At 43.9% G+C, this 23,124-nt stretch overlaps 1 protein-coding gene across 2 annotated transcripts in view; it reads left to right on the plus strand.

Moving 5' to 3' along the window:
- LOC146809388 (uncharacterized) overlaps positions 1 to 23,124 on the plus strand; it is a 114,638-nt gene that overhangs the window by 85,983 nt on the left and 5,531 nt on the right. For both annotated transcript variants that reach the window (XM_085616201.1, XM_085616200.1), the window contains exon 3: positions 22,130 to 22,264. In XM_085616201.1, the coding sequence (XP_085472327.1) occupies positions 22,130 to 22,264 (135 nt within the window). The remainder of the gene's footprint in view (positions 1 to 22,129; positions 22,265 to 23,124) is intronic.

The following is a 23,124-nucleotide window of genomic DNA, read 5'->3' on the forward strand; positions in this document are numbered from 1 at the left end:
GACCCGACTGTACAGTGCAAAAAGGCAAAATCAAGGACCAAAAGTCATTCTAAAGGGGACCCATCACCTGCGGTGCCCGCAGAGGGTCCGGGACGGCCACCTCCGTCCGGCAGAGAGTCCAGCCAGTCACTTGCAGCCACAGGAGAGTCAAAAAAGGCTGTCCGATCCCCATGTTCCACTCGGAGTTTTGCAGGGTAGAGCATCGAATACTTTAGGCCCAGCTCACGGAGACGACGCTTCACCCCTTGGAATCCCATCCGTTGTTTCTGGACCAGTTGCGTGAAGTCCGGGTAAAAATTGATGGTCGAGTTCTCATGACGAACCGGGCAGTGGGTCCGTGAGGCCTGCAGAATAGCGTCGCGGTCCCTGTAGTAGAACAGTTTGGCCACGATAGGCCTCGGGGGGGCCCCCGGCCGTGGCCGACCGCCCGGAACTCGATGGGCCCGCTCCACGGCAAAGAACTTACTTAGGCCAGCCGAGGACAACTGTTTCAGGATAAGTTCCTCGACCACGAGGTCAACCGGGCGGCCGTCAGAGGACTCCGGTACACCTATGACGCGGATGTTGTTGCGTCGGGCCCGTCCCTCGAAGTCCTCAAGCCGCCGGGCCATATGGTCGTTAACCACCCTGATGTCTCCAAGCGCGGCCCGCAGATCCGACACATCCGCACCGAGGGTGGAGGTCCGTGCGTCGAGAGCCTGGACCTTCTCGTTAGTTTTGGAGAGGTCGGCCCGGATCAGGGTGACATCGATCGCGACAGTGTCAATCTTACGGGCCAGGGCCTCATATTGCGTCGCGATGGTTTCCCTGATGCCATCAATGGCGCCCATAATGTCCTGCAAGGATAGTTCCGTAGTGGCGGTCGCGCCTCCTTCCGCAGTATCCGAGGGGAGGCCAGCAGCGCCAGAGGGCCCCCTGCCCTGGGTGTAGCGGTCCATGTTATTGCTCTGGACTGCCCCCCCGCGGAGGGAAGCCTTGGTCTTGCGGCCCTCGGGACCCCCTTTGCCCCCCATGTGAACACGGTCACCCGAGGGGACCTCCAATCAAGAGGTGTAAGGCACCAGCAAGAAGACCACAAAATGTCGGTATAGGGGGTCCGAGGCGATAGGCGCTCTAGTGGCAGATGAAAGAAAACCTCATGCAGAGGCCCAGGAAGCACCTCTCCACCCCGAGCGCACCTCCCTGCCGGTCTCCTGAAGTGCAAAACCGAAACCGAAAGTGGTGGATCGGCAGCTGGCACCGCGCTGAAGCCGCTGTTGTTCAATTGCAGCCCGGTCCCTCGGGTCACCTTCACCCCGGTCACCTCCGTCGGGTGGGTCCCAAAAGTTCCGACGACGACAACTCAGGATTCCCAGGTCCGATTTGAGTTTTGAAAAGAGATATACGCTCAGCTGGTCTTTATCTCCCAGATTCCATAAGCCACGTCAGGATATTCTCAGGATAAATTCCGAGGAGCAGAGAGGGTCCGGGGAGCCCTGTGCTCACGCGACCATCTTGGATGCGCGCTAGGCTCCTCCCCTCTTAAGACAAACTTAAGACAAACTTAAGACAGACTTAAGACAGACTTAAGTTAGGATTTTGGCTTAAGTTTGTCTTAAGTCTGTCTTAAGTTTGTCCTAAGTCTGTCTTAAGTTTGTCTTAAGTCTGTCTTAAGTTTGTCTTAAGTTTGTCTTAAGTCAAACTTAGGACAAAATCCTAACTTCTGTGAATACCAAAAGTAGTAAGTTTAGGATTTTGTCTTAAGTTAGTTCTGTGAATCGGGCCCGAAGAATCTACTTACGAGTCCTCTTTTACTGGGATGTTTCACTCGCGACGACTGGAAACAAATCGTAGACCGGCAGAGCAGGCGATTTTTCCTCAGACCCTGATTTACAACAGCAGCAAGTTAAAACTTTACAGTAGCTGAAAGAGAGAAGCTTTATAGTAGCTGTCCTTCTCAGGTCAGATTTTGGCCGGAGCAGACGACACGTGAAGTGCATGATTCATTTTGGATTTCCTGATTTTGTGAAGTCGAGGAGGAGTGACGTCACTGACGCAATGCTCAGCTACGAGTCTTTGCACAAAGATGTATGTTGCTTAGCAACAATCCTGTGCAGCCGACAGGGTGTATACAATTTCAAGGCGGACACTTTTCTTCATTGTTGCTTAGCAATCCGGAGCCAGGGTCGTCTGAGTCAACACGTGACCCAGGTGCGGCCGGCACAGGTAAGAGTAGTAGGGAGGTGGGGTGGGGCAGGGTTGGGAGGAAGGTGACAGACGACCCGACGGGTAAAATTAAATAAATAAAATATAAAACCACTTACTTCACGCTCACTGCATTTACGCGGCGAGCGCAAGGTAAGTAGTTTTATGTTTTTTAAATTTTATTTTACCTGTTGCATCATCTTGTTGTGTGTAGATTTACATTCTGTATATAGGTTTCCCGATTTATGCCCTTATATAGGTACAATTCATATTGCCCTTATTTAGGCATAGAAAATCCAGCCCTTATTTAGGCATTGTCCATGCTATCCAAATACAGGCATGGTCTCCTACATCCGTCAATCCATGTCACAATGAGTTCTTGGAAAACCATACTCAAGCCTTTAGGAATTTCCCTTGCTTGGATATTGATTTCTCCAAGAACTCATTTAGTATGCATGAACATCTATTCCTTAGGGGTTCATTCATGACGTTCCGATGCCCGACTTTTACGTCAATACAGGCATTCCTAAACACCTTCAAGGTATAAATATACCTGCACTTGCCCTGGCAAACCACGGTTCCGGTACGGTCCAGTTCGACTGCCTACTTGCGGTTCGCCACAGCAAGTTCGGAAGGAGATCGAGCTCCCGGCTGATGCACTGAAAAGACGCTGTCATCCTCCTCGCATAGAATCCAGCTCCAGTGTTTCTGACTCCCCTTGCGGGGTGTTAGACATCGAGTCCCGGAAAGAGATTTCAACCTCTCACATTCTAAGGTATGGAGCCGACTAGAACTTAGAGAAACTTTTGGCAACTCTTGGCAAAACTAAAACTATAGCTAGCTATACTTTAGAAAACAGCACCTACTTCTTACCTCGTACTACACTTAGGTTAGGTACACTGGGGTAGAACTATTTAGAAGCATCAGATGAGTATCCACATTTTAGCCTGTGTTATTTATGTATGTATTTTATGAATATATGTCATAGCTACAAACCATGCTATTGCAGTATTATTTTATCTTACTGCTAACCCTTTACATATTGTACTTTGCATCCTGTCTCACGATTGTAGCAGTTCATATCTCTTGCATGAGAAATAAGACTGTTCAATAAACCTTTTTATTGAAACACCCGTCTCTCTATTTCTGTTTAACCCTGTAGAAACAAAGCATGCACAATTGACTGAGTGAAACTGTTATCTATTGTTTCCACGGTTCTGAGATTTTTCCGACTCTAAGGGAAACAAAGTTGTCATGTTTATGCGGTTGTCAGAAACGAATCCCTTCTTGTTTATTCGAGAAGTTTCTAGTGACCTCTGAGTTAGCTGGCACACACAAGTAATTATGTTTAATGTACTCGATAGAGACATACTGACCTCAGTCCTATGTCAAAACTATAGTGTATATTATTCCAATGTGCAGAGCCTATCAGGGATATAGGAACAACACTACATGGCGCCCAACGGTTTGGTAAAGCACTGATTTAACGCTAGATACTGAAGTAACTCAGTCGTGCTTTTCTCAGAGACCCCTGCTCATAATACTCATAAGACGTCTGGAGTGGTTAGGGATAATATCCGCCATAGCTGAGTAGGACAAAAATCCTATGTATTAGCTGTTTGATTTGTTCAACGTTGGAGGATACAGTGTTCCAAAATATTGTGCACCTTGGGCCATATGTAGGTAGCTAAATACCGGTCGGTAACGGCCGAAATTCGGTAAATATCCCGTTACCGACAGGTATTTAGGCATTTGAGATGTAGGAGGCATGATTTAAGGATTCGGTAATTTACCGAATCTGTAATGGATCGGTAAAATACCGAATCGGTAAAATACAGATTTGGTAAATTACCGAATCCTTAAATCATATGTAGGGAGCACTCAAGTGAGTGTTTTTTTGTATTCAGGATTCGGTATTTACCACCAAATACAGGTTGGTGATAAATACCGAATACCTTCCAAAAATCTATTTTTTGCTGTTTTGACAGTGCCATGTGGCAGACATACATGCCCTTAGGGCATGTATGTGCGCCACATGTGCACACATGCACGATTCAGGGGTGCAACAGGGTGTCAATGTGACACCCTGCCACCCTTGCAAATGCTCCCCCTATTACCGATTCGGTATTTACCGAATCGGTAATGGTGAATGGCTTCCCATTGATTCCTATGGGCCTCCAGGCCCATAGGAATCAATGGGAAGGTATGCCTCATTACCGATTCGGTAAATACCGATTCAGTAATACCGAATTTTTACCTACATACTATTTACCGATTCTTAAATACCGAATCGGTAAAATTCAGTATTTATGAATCGGTAAATAGTATGTTACCTACATATGGCCCCTTATCTTTGTTCCCTTGAAACTTGCTCTGCATTTTTCATTTCAACATGTCCGAAAACGGCACAAACACCGATGCTGGTGCGGCTGTAGCCGACCAAGTCGCAGCAGCTTTTAATCATACAGGTTTTCAAGAAACCGACGAGGATGCTATAATCATCCCTCTAAATTTAAGGAGAGCCATCACTCTAAAACTTATAAAACACGGCCTAACACCAAGAGGTGGTAGGGCAGTTTTTGTGATAGAGGCACATGAATCTCACCAGAGGTATTCTATTCATGGATAGTATTCCCAAAATCAAATCCAGTAACTAAAACGTTTCCCTTCTACAAAGAAGATGAACCACCTGAGGAATATATTCCTTTTGAGGATATTGAAATTCCACTCACATACCATACATACATCCCTACGTGGAATTCATGAGAGCCAGAAAGAACTGTAGTATGGAACCAGAATTTCAGAAGTGCATCACCAACATGAAACAAAGATTCAAGGACAGGGGCTACAGTGCCCGGACGATCTGCTCTGTAGAAAAGAGAATCAACAACAAAAAGAGGGAGGACACATTAAACACCAGAAAGGTAACCACTGAGCAGGACCAACCAGTCCGTCTGATCACTGACTATAGCGACATGGGGATAACAATGAGGAAGAGCCTGAACAAACATTGGAATGTATTACTTGCTGACAATAAACTCAGAGAGGTTATGCCACCCAAGCCGCAAATCACATATAGGAGAGGAAGGACACTCAGAACAAGACTCAGCCCCAGTGTCCCAGGCCCTAGCACCAGTCCCACGTGGCTCACCACCCACAATCTAGGTTTCTTTAAATGCGGGTACTGCGGGGTCTGCAAACTAGCACAACACGGGGTCAAAAGTTTTACAGCCATGAATAAACAACAATACCAGATCAAGCAGAGCATTAACTGCATCACCAAATTCGTGGTCTATATTCTCGAATGCACCTGTAAACGCTGGTACATCGGCAGCACAATCAGAACACTGAAAGATCGTATTGGTGAGCACATCAGAGCCTTACAGCAACAGGACATGAGATATCCCATGGCAGTACATGCTGCTACTTGCCCCAATCAAGGCCAAAGAAAATGGTTCTCCTTTTTCTGATTCGACGTCGCAACCACCAATGCCAGAGGTGGTAACAGAAAACTCAGACGCTTGGAAGCTACGTGGATCATGCGTCTACGGACTGTACACCATGGACTTAACACTGACCACGAGTGACATTACTTCCTGGGTGAATGACCTAAAAAATAGCATCAATGTCCTGGACTCTGTATGAATTAATCCTCATGTCAGTACTGTATCCTGTTTTTGTCGACCATGTTACATTAACGTGTTTCTCTGAAGCAATCCTCAAGTCATTATATGTTTTCTCTTTCCGTGAACCATGTCACACTTGTGTATCTTCCTGTAACTTGCTAGTTTCTATTGTCACTGCATCACTATAACTCTGACCCCTTTATAATAACCTTTGATCCAGGACACCCTTGTGCCCTCATTTATCCTTTTCCGGCCGCCACGTTCGGCTGTTCTTCAGTGTCCGATTATCCTTTCTGGGTGGCGACGTACAGCCACTCACTTAGACTTGTCCACATCACGAGTTTCACATTCATTCCCTCCTCTCACTTTCCTTGGTAGTAGCCAAGCGCCAGCCTGATAGAACTCGGTTTGACTTTTTGACTTTTCTTGCACCTAACCTTACTTCCTACTACTTTAGCATTCTCCTACGTCTCTTGCCATTGGCAGTGCCTACCGCAAGCTAGATGGAACGTGGTCTCCAGATATACTTCCCTTGCGCGTAACCTCATTTCCTACTACAGTAGCATCCTCCCACGTTCACTGCCTAGGGCCAATGGCGGAGCGCTAGTGTTGCACACTTCCAGACGCTGTCCGCCCTTTATTTCTCCCTTCTTTTAATATTTTTATGGCTTCAGCCTTGTGGCTGACTTTGTTCGCATAGCAACCTTTTATTTTTTTGAAATCTGCATTTCTACTTCTTCGCTGATATTGAGTGCGTCTTATTTGCCCGGTCACCACGGCAACAGCCTTGCCGGCCCGTCATTTCTCCTGCGCATGCGCACCTCCTACGCCCCCAGCCTTCCATCATGGCAGCCTGCTATGAACCAGTCATTTATTTCCAAGGCAGTCTAGTGTTTAGGCTCAAGGGCCGTATATATAACGCCCCTTTCCCGTGTTTTCTTACCCTGTCTACCTACACGGCTCCAGTGTCTTCCGGCTCCGACCACCAGAGTACACAGGTAACCTGCCTTGCTGCTGCATCGCCACCTTTACTCCCACCGCAGAGTTTGCCTCTTACAAGGCTGCCACTAACTACATTCCCTTTTCTCTCTTGGTCACCCTCCAGGCTCTTTCGCTACTCAGCACGCGCACTCCACGTGTACGATTAACTTTTCCCGTTTCTGGGTTGAGTTTTCCCTTTTTTACATCCCGTTTTGAGAGCTCCAGAGCTCCTTCCTTTAATTTTGCAGCCTTACAGCTCTACCCCTCATTTTCAGCTCCCAAACCGCACTTAGCTCACCGCCAACCCGGCGTCTTGAACCCCGCCATGAAGCCAGACACTGGATGTTTACACTTTGGAACCCTAGGGTGAGCCTACTTCGGTTTCTGTCCATATTGAGTGTGTCCTGCATCCATTGTACTTCTAGCTCCAACTTCCAACTTTATTCCCCACAGCTTTATCATCCAATCCGTCGACTCAGCGCACCCGCCCCGGCTTGCTGATTTTGCTCGTACCGCTCGGCTATACCTCAGCCTGGTAGATGTCTTTCTGCGCATGCCCTCTTATAATTCAGCGTATTTTATGCACACCTAACTCCGCATCGTCTCCCACAGCGGCCATAATTCCTCTTCCCGTACCGCATTCCCAACGCGGTGCGCTTTCCAGTACCATTATCCACAGCACTCTGAGTCTTCTACACGCCCCGACCGGGTTGGAATTATCACCGGTCCCTTGGTGAGCATTACTTTAACTCACCGACTCCTGTGTAGATTTCCATTCGTGTGGTTGCCTCCCAGCCTTACTGACTCCTGTCCTCCCACTTCTCTCCCACACAGGGGCTTGTTCCACTTCTTAGTTACCCGCATTTAAGGTAACTAGCTCTACACCTTACATCAACTGCTTACCCATCGCTTTAGTTTGTCACGTTTCCGCGTCTGAGTACCTTCCGTCATCCCTGCCCCAAGGGTCTCTCACTCCCCATTTCGCCACCTGCAGTATTACCGCCCGCTCCTTTCGAGGCTCTTGTTTTAAATAATTCCTGATGATTTATGTTGGCGCTCACTGCCCATGATGTATGATACCGTTTCCACCGCAATTGTGTACCTTTCATGTTGTCCACTGGGATACTCTGACACCCTAGCATCCACTACTGCTCGCACTCGTTTTGCATACCACACTACTTCATGTTACATGTTTTCCCGCGTTCTTGATCATTTTTACCATTACATGAAACCGGCACATTTACAACAGTCACAGTGTTGCCATGTTTGCCCGTGCCTTCATCATGAGCATTGAATCATGAGAGTGGCACATTCACTAAAGTCACCTCTCACCATACGTGTCGCACAGTGCTCTTCCTTTTAGCCACACCTAGGGTGATCCCTTCCTCACTATTCCCTGTGTAGTTAACTTCTAGGTTACCCTATTGTACCCCTTCCTTCCACTCACCCCATGTTTTGTATCCTCCCCAGCCCTGATGAGTCACGGGACCTTTCCTAGTGACGAAACACGTGTCGGCTGGTTTTGTTCTGATCAACACAGTCGTTGCTGCTATATATAAAGAACCTTTGCGAACTTATACTGGTGTCGACCACTGCTTTTACATAACGCTTTGAAACAGATGCCAACATTATAATATCCTCATCACGTGTGCCCAGGAATGTGCTTACTTTTACAGTGTGGATCCTGTGATTCACACATTTCCGGGGGTTATCGGATTATTCCCCCGACCTGGTAGCACCGTCCCAATACAGGTCCATAGACAGTGCACGCATTAGCCCGAGTGCCATTCTTCTTGATGTTACTAAAAACCCCACCCCTAACAGACACTTGAACAGGGTGAACACCATTATATTTGGCTTTGCCTCTGAGGGTTACAAATTCAACTTTAAAAAGTCCAGAAGTGCCCATTTGAACGTCCTTATCCTTGGATATGAACTTTCAAGCGAAGGCAAAAGCCTGGCAGCCAACTTTTTAGAAAAGTGTGCGCTGCTCCAACCTCCAAAAACGCTGAAGAACTTAGTCGATTCTAGGTTTCCTGAACTTTGGAAGAACATACATTCTAAACTACGCAGAGAGGGTTAAACCTCTCTACGAATTAATCAAACCTGATTTCAAAGCCACAACTTGGACACAAGAACACACAGAAATTCTACGTTCACTTCAAACAGACATGTTAGCAGCTAAACACTTGCAAACACGCGTAAATGTACGCAACTTAGTGATCCGAATAATTCCGGGTCAATGTGGATTCACCTACTTAACTTTTAACGAAGGTGAAAAAGTACCAATTGCATACAAATCACACTTCTATACACCAGCAGAAATGAAATTCACTTCTACAGAAAAGATTCTGACAGCAGTTCAAACCGCTGTAGCAAGAGAAAGAGCCCTAGCACAGGGGAAACATATTATGGTCGTAACTCCTGTACCAGCCTTAGAGGCAGTTACTAAAGCTAGCATTCCGAATACAAAAGCTTTACATCCGAGATGGATACAAGGCGTTAATTCTCTTGCTGCAACTGATGTTGAATATGTTTTTGATCCTTATTTAAAAACACAAGCATTCCTGCAATACGAACACGAATGTCCTCTGCCTACTGAAATTCTCCCTCTTGATCAGTACGAATTTATAATTTATACTGACGGATCTGCACAACCCGCTACGGAGAGTAAACAAGCTTACAGTGCAGCGTGCGCGATCGTTAGAGGTAGTATGCGCGATGGCAAATTCAGACCAATGGTCACAAAAACGCAATCTCTTGGAGATTGTATAGCACAGCGAGCTGAACTACAAGCATTCAAGATGGCACTTGAAAACACGGATCGCGAATTCCCACACTCATAGTGTGCGATTTTTTTTACTGTGTTCAATCTTACAATTAATATTTACAGAATTGGCTTCAAAACGGTTTCAAAGATGCAAAAGGTGGCACAATCAAGCATAAAACGCTTTGGGAACAAGTAGTTCAGTTGCGAAACGGACTACAAAACACTCATGTGATACACACGCTGAGTCATCAACGTGATGGCGTTCACGTTGAAGGGAATTCATTGCCTGATGAAGCCACGAAAGGGGCTGTGCAAACGGATTCCGTAGCTGCAATCACTCGTTCAAAAACTAAAATAGACAGTGAAATAATGCTGGCTGTCAATGCTTCAAGCAAAGGCAGCGGTGCAGCATTACCTATAATAAATTTCCACTCATATATAATTGATGCAAACAGCGTTCCGTTTGCTTGAATCCCTGGAGTGGGGGATAGGGTAATACCAAACATGGAACGAAGCACATCTGGGAGAGGGTCTGACACATCAGGGGATCTCTAAAACAATTTTAGAACTAAAAGAGATGTACTGGTGGCCAGGAAGGAATACGCTGATTCATATCTTCATCAATAACTGCATAGATTGCAATAGCGATTGCAGTACAGAACGCCACCAGGCACCTGTCTACAACATAGCCAGCCCAGTACAGACACCAATGTTAGACAGCATTAGACTATCTACATGCAGGCGTCCTCTTGGACAAATGCAGTCCCACAAACACTAAATCTAGGTTCCTGTGGATGTGGCCTCAGCGCTCGGCTGACGCTCGAACTGTTATAAAAGATTTGCGAGTCTTTATCGGCACATACGCAATTGGCACACTACATTCTGACCAGGATCCTGCGTTTGGCTCTCAAACTTACAAAGAAGCCATGGTCAGTTTGGCCGTAGCATTGCGGTATTCTTCTCCATTCTATCCTGAGGGAAATTCTGTTGTGGAAAGAAAAAACCGTGACATAAAGCAGTCTATAACAGCTAGGGTATTCGGTTCAGGTGATGGGTGAGCCAAACACCTTTATGGGGTCCAGCGCGCACTTAACAACTTGCCAAGAAGTTCTCTAGGGGGAGTCACTCCATATGAAGTTCTATTTGGAACTAGAATGTTGGTACCGGATCTTGATATGCAAGGCACAGTGATGGAAAATAAGAAATTTGATGTCAAAGATCGTTTGGCTGTTTTACAGGACTTAAATGAACTAAGAACGAAACAAAGCAACGTGCTCCTGAAGCCAACGTTCACTGGGGAAAAACCAGCCGTCCCAGCAAGGCCTGTCCGGATCCCAAAGCTTGGTGATGTAGTCAGAGAAAAGATCGCAGACAAGAAGGAATTTGGGCCTTCTTACAGACAACCAGTACCTGACCTAGCAATCCACGGATCAAGAACAGTACTTTTGCCGCCCCTTGCTGGTAAAAAGGAGAAAAGATTTGTGTCCATCGACCTGATCAAACCACACTATGTGGCCGATACTAAGCAGTAGGCCAAGTGGACTCCGCCAATGTAGCAGACGCACTCCTCTGGCTACAATCCAAGAGGTTCAAACTGAGAGACTCATCACCTTTGAAGATTCTGCAGTGAGAAATAAAGGACTAAGCAACAAAGCTATGGAACTTGTCCCTTTAAACCCAAATAACAGTTCGTCCTGATACACATGTCTACAATGAAGTAGCAAGTGATCAACTGGTTCCAGCGAATTCAACAAATCCTGATGCAATTCCAACCATTGACAGAACAGTCTCTGGCTATTTCATTAACTTTGATACGTTTTCTGAGGATCCCAGCGAACCTGAAACGACGCCAGCACAAAGAACTTTCAAAGAACAAGCAACAGATTTTTCATCTCCTGAAAAAGACTCATCTGGTTTCACCATGGATTGAACTATGGATTGTTTTGGAATATTCTTCTTTCTACTTTGGTTAACTCTGGTAATAACTCTGGGTATGCTGATAAATGGAAGATATATTCAAAGGGACACAGCAAGTAAAAGTGTGAACCTACTTCTCCAGCCACACAAATCATCCCATCGTGAAGCAATAGACTTGTCAGCAGTGAACATCACAGCCGTTCCTATACCAGAGGGTATAGTTTGGAACAGAACTGAATATGACATTTTTGGCCCGTCAGAGCTTTTGAAGATTCCACATTTATTTAAGATTTGATTAAGTGACTTTATTACCTCTAGTACCTTTTCTGATGATTGGAACTTCGAGACTGTTAATAACATGATGTCTGATCTAGAGATTTCTGCAGTATTCACAAATCATGAATATTTAGAGGGTTCATCAGACTATGAACAAATGTATTGTTATAACCACTATGGTCATAATTTCTTGCATAAATCTGCAACACCTAGAAGTGTATTTATGCATAACCAATGGGATCATTGTCCTACACCTCCAAAGGGTAGTTCGAAAACTTTTGCAATGAAATTTCTATATTTTTCAGGCTACAATTTGTCCAATCCAGAAATGTTTTACTTTAAAAACATGAACAAGACAGGAACGAAAAATGTGTTAACCAATACGAAACAGATTTATTCTGCAGCCTTTATTGCCCAACTGACAGGGTTTCGACTTTTGGATAGACAATATTGAGACAGAAACTGTCTGGGGTACAAAAGATTGGCAAGTACAGGGGGTAGAAGCTTTGTTTAGAGCCTGTTTCATCCCTGATCAAATTATGTTTTTGAATGACACTGTCCAACAAACGTCTTGTCTTGGTTTAGCCAGGATCAAAGACGTGAACACACCGACCATACCTATACCTGCAAGTAATAGCACTACACAGGGGGAGGTCGACGTACATAATATTTTGCATCACAACAGATCAGATCCAGAATGGAAAAAATGGTTGCTCTGGCCCACAGACACAAACGACTGTCAAGATCGATTCCTGAACAAAACACAGGGTTTCACTATGAATAGGCCAGACCCACGCTATGTTCAAAGACAGCATCCAGGGGTAGTAACAACATACAGTGTAGGGAAATGTTGCATTGACTGACTACAAAAAGCTACACTGAAGGATGTAAAACAACACTTAACTTTACTTCAAAAAGGCGCAGACCTTAGGGACTTCTTGCTAGGACCAAGAAAACAGCGTCAAAAACGTTTCATATATGCCGGTATCTACGCTGCTTCTAATGAAGCATGGAAGGTTACCCAAGCAGAGACTGCAGAACGAATACGAGAAATTGATCGTATTAATTTAGAGAAAACTCTCTCTGTAGTAGACAATGGGTTAACGACTCTGTCGTCCAGAATATATTCATTGGACAGCATTGTATCTTCTGTCTTAGACATCATGGAACAAGACTTGGTCATGTTGCAACATGGTCAGTCTCAGCTACGTTCTATCATGCTATTGGGCTAGATGCTACAACATTTGCGTGCAGGCTATGTGCCTTGGCGTTTAATCAACACTACGTCACTGTTTTCAGAATTCAATCTCACTGATAAACAGATCAGACTGGCACAAAGGGGAGCAGACTACACTATGCTGAGCATTGAAAAACTGGAAAAATTACCATTCACCCTGGCAGAAAAACCACCTACTGAGTTGATCATACATGGTAAAATTACTCTGCCTGTTACAACTTCCCATTTTCAGTATTGCCTAAAACCTATACCAGTAGGCAAATATGAAAGGTTGGGTAAAGAATACATCAAGACATCCTGGGATTTACCTTACACACATAGATGTTGGAGTGGGGAACGTGAAGTGTTTCTTAGCGGTGAAAACTGTGAACACGCACTGAGCGGTTCTCTACTCTGTCAGGGTATTAACTTACACGGGGCCTGTGATGGGTCCACTACAAACTTATCCTGTCACCTGCAAGGTTCACTGGCTGCAGTGATTAATCCAATTTTAGGCCAACTTTCGAATGGGAGTTACATTATGTTGAATGATCACAGCTGCTGTGGCATGTTGCCAGGTATTCCATATCTAGTTATTGTTACATCCAGGGTCACTTGCTGTATGCAAATCTTGTTTCCACAAATAGACACAGTCAGGGAGTCACCTTTATGGCCTTCACTGAACATCTCTTCTATACAAATTGATACTCTAAGCAGAATAAAAGCCATTCTTTTACAAAAAACAGTGCCACTGACCTCGGCCAGAGAAACCTATGATCTCCAAGCTGCAAGGACTTCTGCCGAGATACATACCCTTTTGTATACAAACTGCCCTGTATATTTCTCAGAAATGTTAGGTCGTATCTTAAACATGTCTGATACGAGCGGTATTATACATGTATTTAAGACCGTATGTGCAGGTCTGTTAGCACCTTTTCAAGCAGTCCTCAGCATATTTCCAAACTTTGTGCACTCTGTGTTTGGCGGACTGCCGCTCCTTTTAGCACTTGTTGCAGGGATCCTATTTTTGCTCCTACTGCTACGATATGGCAAGCCACATCACCAGCGTCACTCCTGGCACCATAGAGAGAGCTCTATTAGAGATGAAGTGTCGTGAGCGCATCGTCCAAATTTTGGGTTTACCTCGTCTACGAGCATTAAATACCACATGGTCTCTGTCATTCAGAGCAATCTGGCAAAATGACATCTTACCTGTTCTACACTGCCTGCTCTGCGGTGAAGAATGCGTGCTAGACATCTGTTTAACACTCCCATCAGTCATGCTTACGGATATCGATACTCTGCTGGACCCGGTCACGGCCCATGCTCTGTGTTGTCCGCAGCGGCTACCAATCCTGATGACGGCATTCATTGAGATCTCACAGGTGCAAATTGCTACTGCTGAGGTACGAGAGGAAACATCAGGCACCCAGGTAACATCCGATTCGAACATTGCTGATGCAACCAATGCTGAAGGTGATAGTTCACATCTATCTGCAACTAATCTTCTAAACCAGGTATTCCAACTTTCACCTACAACGGTAGATGACTTTTTGTCTACAGAATCAGAAGATTTCACGTTTTCTTCAGGCCCACACACTGACTTTTGATTCAGGCACACAGTGTTCCGATGAGACTCTGAATTTGGCCTTCTTCTTTTCAGACAAGGGACTAACTTTGGAACTTTTTCCTATGATTAATTTTTTTCTTCCAGATTTGTATTTTTTTCATTTTTTGCCACAGTATTCTGCTTATAGTAGAACTATTCATAGAGAACAAATTTCTTTGAAAATCTTCCAGGGACATTATGCCACCTTGTCACATCAACAAATGATTTGTGTTAACCTGCTATGAAATGGTTTCGGCCCTTTTTTTCTGTATTAACGAGCCATTTCATCATGTGTATCTATTTCTGGTTCATTCTTTTTAGCTTTTCCAATGCACACATATGCTTAGAATGAAATATTGCTTTTAATATGTACAGCACCTTATGCATAGCAATAGTTTTGTAATGCATTTTAGGACATATATTTTTAGATATGTTTTAGCATGTTTTAGCTAATCATGCGATACTCTTTTTTAGGTATGTCTAGTATGTTATGTTACAGTGAATTTGTTAAGCGCACGTTCACCAACGGTTTCTTGGCGCTTAGAGATACATGAGGCAGCAGAGGAGAAGAGAGCTAGTTGTCGTAGGCCTGAGAGAATAGCCAAGTCTTCAGCAGTTTTCTGAATGAAACATAGGAGGTGGTTGTCCTTAACTCCAGCGGGAGCGAGTTCCAGAACTGCGGGGCCAATACTCCAAAGCGAGCGCCGCCCAGTTTTTTGCGTTTGAATGTGGGGGTGACTAGCAAATTCAGGTGGGCAGATCGGAGGTAGCGATTGGGAACGTAACGCATCATTTTAGATGAGATGAAGGCTGGACTGTTCCCGTAAAGGGATTCGAAGATAGTGCATCCCAATTTGAAAAGACCCCGCATGGCCACAGGCAGCCAGTGAAGGCCTTTCATCAGAGGCTAGTATGTTTGGGATTTAGTAATGTCGTTTATACGAAACTGGAGTGGGTGTTGTGTGTAGATTTAGATTCCGTATATAGGTTTCCCGATTTATGCCCTTATATAGGTACAATTCATATTGCCCTTATTTAGGCATAGAGAATCCAGCCCTTATTTAGGCATTGTCCATGCTATCCAAATACAGGCATGGTCTCCTACATCCGTCAATCCACGTCACAACGAGTTCTTGGAAAACCAGACTCTTAAGCCTTTAGGAATTTCCCTTGCTTGGATATTGATTTCTCCAAGAACTCATTTAGTATGCATGAACATCTATTCCTTAGGGGTTCATTCATGACGTTCCGATGCCCGACTTTTACGTCAATACAGGCATTCCTAAACACCTTCAAGGTATAAATATACCTGCACTTGCCCTGGCAAACCACGGTTTCGGTGCGGTCCAGTTCGACTGCCTACTTGCGGTTTGCCACAGCAAGTTTGGAAGGAGATCGAGTTCCCGCCTGATGCACTGACCAGACGCTGTCATCCTCCTCGCAGAGAATCCAGCTCCAGTGTTTCTGACTCCCATTGCAGGGTGTTAGACATCGAGTCCCGGAAAGAGATTTCAACCTCACACATTCTAAGGTATGGAGCCGACTAGAACTTTTGGCAACTCTTGGCAAAACTAAAACTATTGCTAGCTATACTTTAGAAATCAGCACCTACTTCTTACCTCGTACTACACTTAGGTTAGGTACACTGGGGTAGAACTATTTAGAAGCATCAGATGAGTATCCACATTTTAGCCTGTGTTATTTATTTTGTACTTTATGATTATATGTCATAGCTAGAAAGCATGCTATTTCAGTATTATTTTATCTTACTGCTAACCCTGTACGTATTGTACTTCGCATCCTGTCTCACGATTGTAGCAGTTCATATCTCTTGCATGAGAAATAAAACTGTTCAATATACCTTTTTATTGAAACGCCCGTCTCTCTATTTCTGTGCAACTCTGTAGAAACGAAGCATGCACGATTGACTGAGTGAAACTATTAACTATTGTTTCCACGGTTCTGAGATTGTTCCGTCTCTAAGGGAAACAAAGTTGTCATGTTTATGTGGTTGTCAGAAACGAATCCCTTCTTGTTTATTCGAGAAGTTTCTAGTGACCTCTGAGTTAGCTGGCACACACAAGTAATTCAGTTTAATGTACTCGATAGAGACATACTGACCTCAGTCCTATGTCAAAACTATAGTGTATATCATTCCAATGAGCCTATAGGAACTACACTACAGTCTGTCTACTCCCCCACCCTACTCCACCGCTCTTACCTGTGCCGGCTCTGCCTGGCGTGCACGGAGTCCAGTTTCCGGAAATAGCCACACCCTTATGCACACTTTATTTCTGAGGCCATTTTTCCTGGCAAGCGAAGCTTTGATCTGTTGCGCATCTGTGATTTGTAGACCTGGATTGAGGCAAAGTCAACCAAGAGCGGTTACGTTGTACTCTGTTTGAGTCGCAAGTAACAATTAGCATTGTGCGCATCGGTGATACGCACACCTAAGTATCATGAGCACTTTTGATATTCTCTCCTATTTCTCATATGTTGTTTGCATCAATGACACGCACACCTGTTGATCTTGTGTGCGTGCATTTTATCCATGGTGCGCACACCAGTACATACATTGTTTGGAATGCTCTAAAGTACTCTCTAAGATGTTTAAATGGTATTTTCTTAGGCATCCAGGACAGTGTCTTATTGTCAAATTGTTTTGATGACTATCCTTTGCCGCATATTGTTTTAAGTTGCAGGTGCATTTAACTGTGTAGACTTTTTTATCATTTTAGCTCTGTGTACCTCTTGTGTTCAATATGCAGCAGGCAGTGTTACCACCTTTTCCTTTTCTCTCCCCTCTGGGTAATCCCCCTAAAGAGTGGGAAGCATGGTTAGAAGGTTTTGAAGCTTACATGGAAGCTGTAGAGGGGGAGGTATTCACTCAAAAGAAAAAGCTGGCATTGTCATGCCATTCTTTGGGCACAGAAGGCAGCACAATACTGAAGCATTTACCTGTAGCTGTAGCTGTGTGAAGGGGATGCGGTTGATGATTATGCTTCTGCTGTCAATTTTGGATTCTCGTTAAAAAATAAAAAAGCGCAACATCATCATGAAAAGGTACACATTTTATATGAGAAGGCAACGCCCAGAAGAGACCATGGAAATATTATGTGCTACCTCAGGGTGTTGGCCTGTACGTGTGAGTACAAGACATTCGAAGACGAGATGTTGAGAGTCCAATTAGTGGAGAAAACTAGCAGTAAAAAGGTGCAACAAAAGTATTGACTGCAGAGGACCTAACTTTGTATAAGGCTTTGGATATAGCGAAGGGTGTAGAAGCAACGGCCAGATATATGGACCAGATGGCCTTAGAGTAACGTGTTCATGCGGTGGTCCCTGATATTGCAGTAAAGAAAGTGGAAAAAAAGAGTGGTCTTTAAGTGGTAAAGAGGTGTGGGAGTAAATATTATTTGGGTAATGCTTCTTCGTGTCCAGCTGTTGAAAAGACATGCACAAAATGTACAAAAAAAGGGGACATTTTGCTAAGGTTTGTAAATTTAAAGCAAAGAGTTTCACTCCAAATACCAAACGTGTCCTTTCTCCAGAGTGTGCATCAGAGGATAGTTCTGAGTCAGGGTATGAGGAAGGTAATGAAGTCATGATGATGTCCAATTCTACTGGAATTGAACAAAACAAGGTACCTAAATTAGATACTATGGGTGTCAAAAGACCAATTTGTTAAATTGGTGTGTTGACATTCCTATGTCCATGATGGCAGATTCAGAGTCATTTTTTACCTTCATAGGTGCTGAGGAGTGGAACAAAATAACAAAAAGTCACCTTAAAGTTAAAACTCTTGCTTATGGGGGTAAGCCAGTGGAAAGTTTGGGTTAATTCGACACTGTTTTGCATTTTAAAGGTCATAGCACCCCTGCCACTGTTTCTGTTGCAAAGGACGAGGCAAGTTTATTGGGATGGGTGGAACAGAGAAATGTAGGCATCATATTGAATCCTAATAGTCCTGATCAAGTTTTACTGAAGGATGAATGCAAATCTATGTGGGCAGTTGAGGTAGGAAGCTGGGAAACAGCTTTTCCTAAGGTATTTCGCAAAATATTGGGAAGGATCAAAGGATTTTCACACCGTATAGTTTTGAAGGAAGGGGACCAGGCAGTGGTCTACAAACCTAGATGGGCACCTTTTGCTATGAGAAAGGAGTTGGAGCAGGATTACAAGGTTTGTGGCAACAGGGTATAATTGAGCCAATAGAAAGTTCAGAATAGTTATCTCCTGTGGTTTTAGCCAGAAAAGCCAATAGCACTCTCAGGAATGAGTTGTGGGGTTCATAATTTGTTGTTCGCATGGACCAAAAGCCACTGTTAAATTTATTTACTACCAGTAGAGCTAGCAAGGCCAGTCCTCGTATAGCCAAATGGCATTATAAACTGATGGAGTACCAATTCATTTTACAGTATATTGCAGGTGCAAAAAACTTTTTTGCAGATTGCTTATCCATGTTGCCACTCAAAAGCGAGATTACTGACATGGAATGTGAGGAGGATAACATACTGGCATTGCTAGAAGAGGCTGATTTTGGGTGTATCTGAAGAAGAGTGGAGGGGAGCAGTGTTGGACGATGAGGTGATGCAAGAAGTGGCGGAAATATTGGGCAAAGGATGGATGCCAAAATATTCCAGTTCAAGTGTAAATTCCTAAAAACATGTATTTTATGAGTTGAGTATAAAGAATTGTGTGATGAGGAGGTCTGATTTGTTGATTTGTTGTTGAATGTGCAAGGCAAGATTTTAGCTTTGGCTCATGAAGAACATGTTGGTATGAGAGCCATCAAGAGGAGGATCAGGAAATTGTTCTGGTGGTCGGGATTGGATTGGAGTGTGGAGCATTTTGTCAGGGATTGTATGGCTTGCGCTATGAGTGACAAGTCCCAAGTAACTTTTCCAAGCCCGGTTGAAGCTTTTCCTGTTCCAGATAAACCATTTTTTAAGTCGGGTTCAGATATCATTGGGCCCATGTATGTTTTTAACGACCGTAGTAGGTATGGATTAGTACCTGTGGATTTTGGCACAAGGTGGCCAGAGGTACAGTTTATGAAATCAGCCAACATGGAAGAGGTATGGGAGTTTTTGCAGTCCTTATTGTTTAGGGAAGGTGCACCAGTTGAATTTATCACTGACAATGGGCTGCAATTTACTTCCAAAGAGTTTCAGAGACTTTTTGTCTCATTGGGGGGATAAAGCACATTACTACTTCTCTTTAACATCCTCTCAGTAATGGTTTCATTTTTTATCTCTACTGATGAAGGATTATATGCAGAAACACGTGTCTAGAGATTCACAGCACTATCCTGCACTAAATTTGGTGAAACATTCTTGCAAAAATTCAAGTAAGCATTTAAAGTGAGCTGCATTTGCCATAATGCTAGGGGGCGAACTGTGCTGGGAGGTGAGGCAGTGTGCTCCTATCCCCCTTCTGTTTGAAAAGGCTTCCTTGAGCCGAAAGGCTTTTAGAGATGCACCTGCACGCCAGTGAGATGTACTGAGACCTGAGAGGATTGTGGTTGCATTCTCAGCAACACCAGATGAATTTCGTTTTTTATCTCTACTGATTAAGGATTATATCCAGAAACATGTGTTTAGAGATTCACAGCACTAACCTGCACCAACTTTGGTGAAACATTTCAGCAAAAATTCAAGTAAGCATTTAAAATTAACTACATTTGCATAATGCTAAGGGGCGAACTGTGCTGGGTGGTGAGGCAGTGTTCTCCCGTCCAACTTCTGTCGCTAGAAGAGGCTGGTTTTGGGTGTATCTCTGAAGAAAAGTGGAGGAAAGCAGTGTTAGGCGAAGAGGTGATGCAAGAAGTGGCCGAAATGTTGGGCAAAGGATGGATGCCAAAAGGTTCCAGTTCGAATTCCTATAAACATGTATTTCCTGAGTTGTGTATAAAGAATTACGTGATGAGGAGGTCTGATTTGTTGGTGGTGCCGTTGAATGTGCAAGGCAAGATTTTAGCTTTGGCTCACAAAGGGCATGTTGGTATTAGAGCCAAGAAGAGGAGGATCAGAAAATTGTTCTGGTGGTCGGGATTGGATCGGAGTGTGGAGCATTTCTTCAGGTATTGCATGGCTTGCACTGTGAGTGACAAGTCCCAAGTGACTTTTCCCATCCCGGTTGAAGCATTTTCTGCTCCAGATAAACCATGGTTTAAGTCGGGTTTGGATATTATTGGGCCCATGTATGTTTTTAATGAACGTAGTAGGTATGGTTTGGTACTTGTGGATTACGGCACACGGTCGCCAGTGGTACAGTCTATGAAATCAGCCAACACGGAAAAGGTATTGCAGTTTTTTTTCTCTAGGGAAGGCGCACCAGTTGAATTTATCACGGACAATGGGGTGCAATTTACTTCCAAGTAGTTTCAGAGATTTTTGTCTCATTGGGGGAAAAAGCACATTACTACTTCTCTTTACCATTCTCTCAGTAATGGTTTAGTGGAACGCTACAACAGGATCATCAGGGATAACATTCTAATGTCAGGGGCTAATGGGTAGAATTGGTAGAGAGAACTTATGGATTTGTTGTGGGCATTGCGCACCACTCCATGTGCTACCACAAATGTCTCACCTTTTGTTTTGTTGAAAGGAAGGATGGCGGCCACCAAATTAGTAAGACCTTGGATGAATGATTTGAAAGTGTCACATGTTAAACTCGAGCATGTCAAGGACAGATGTAGTAGGGTTCCTGAGAAGTATACTAGCACAGATTTGATAAAAGGAAGACGAAAATCTCTTTTTAACAATGGGGATTGGGTAAAAGTAAGACTACCAGGTTTTGTGGCGAATTTCCATCGCCCAGCTGATGGAAATTGAGGTGGTCAAGGATATGGGTGGTGAAATGGTGGAACAAAGAGACCTGGACCAAGCAAAAAGGGAAATGCAGTGAAGGGTATGAGCAGTCCAAAAATGACCCTGAAGACTTACAGAATCAGGATGGTATGACCTCAGGAAGGTCTGTGAGGATGCGGAAGGTACCTTCTCGTTTCAAGGATTATGTGGGGTTTCCTTTTTGACCCATTTTACATGTTTTTAGTCTTCACAAAAATTTTATAATTTTTTCTCCTTTATCCCGGTTTATATTTATAGGTTACAGTATGTAAGATATGCATGATTTTATTATCGTTTTGTATATTGATGGTTTGTAGTTTTGTTGTTTGAGTTTTATTATAAAGGGAAAGATGTGTTGGGTTCTGTTCAGAACTGTTGGCGCATGATCCACCTTGGCAACAATTGCTGAGGTGGAATAGGAATGTTGGGAAGAGGGTTGACAGTTGCTGGTTGTCGTTTGCTTTGCTGGTCGCCTTACTTTATGCTCTACAATAAACTTGAAGAATCTACTTACGAGTTCTGTCTTACTGGGACGTTTCATGCACCCTTCTTAATCACAGTATAAAACGTACTTAGCCTCTAGTAAAACAGCAATAGAAGTATTTGGCCCTCACTTCTTATATACTTAAGCTATCCTGTAAACAAATTAGTGCAGTATTCTGGTACTGATGTTCATTTCCCTCACTGTGCCCTCTGCAGACCTTCTAGGCACCATCCACCCCCAGTGACGTCCTTCCTAGAGAGCCTGAATGCTCTACAAATACGGAGGTCAGAGGGAGAGCCCGCACGCCTGGCTGCCGAGGAGGCAGGCGGTGCCTTCAGCTCTCACCACGGGTAAGGATGTGTCTCTCACTTGCTGTTTGTCCCCCTTCTCTCTCCCCTGCTTTCACCCCTTTCAGCCCATCTGTGTTTATTCCCCTCCTTTTCTTTTGCTCTTTCTCCCTCTCACTGTTTATCTTTCTCAGGCGAGCGTGAGCACACTGGTCCTGCTGAGGTGTACAAACATGTATACAAGAGTAAAAGGTATCCAGGAAACAATACGAAAAGCATCAGTGAAGAGAGCACATTTAATTACCCCTTCAAGGATATCTAATATTCATTGTGAAGTACATCAGAAATCAATTTCAAATACACACAGAGAAAGGCGCTTATTCAAAGAGAAACACAACAACATATAGCACAAAAAATCATGTACATATCAATGAACAAAGGACATAGTACAAATGACAATAACCCAAAGAAAGTTATTCACACCAGTGTCCCCCTCATACTTGCAAGCGAACCACTGAGAGGTAGTCAAAAAGGGAACACTAAAAAAGGCTAAGTGGCCCAGTTCTGAGTATCCCCACGTCAATGTAAGAATCACTATAATTCTAGTGACTCCTCCATCCAATGTCTGTCAGACTGTGAATAACTTGCTTTGGGTTATTGTCATTTGTACTATGTCCTTTGTTCATTGATATGTACATGATTTTTTGTGATGTATGTTGCGTTTCTCTTTGAATAAGCGCCTTTCTCTGTGTGTATTTGAAATTGATTTCTGATGTACATCACAATGAATATTAGATATCCTTGAAGGGGTAATTAAATGTGCTCTCTTCACTGATGCTTTTCGTATTGTTTCCTTGATACCTTTTTCTCTTGTATACATTTAGTTCCTTATACCCAGGTATTATACGGTTAATTGGGTATAC

Source organism: Triturus cristatus, chromosome 7, assembly GCF_964204655.1.
Source record: "Triturus cristatus chromosome 7, aTriCri1.1, whole genome shotgun sequence".
Classification (NCBI taxonomy): domain Eukaryota; kingdom Metazoa; phylum Chordata; class Amphibia; order Caudata; family Salamandridae; genus Triturus; species Triturus cristatus.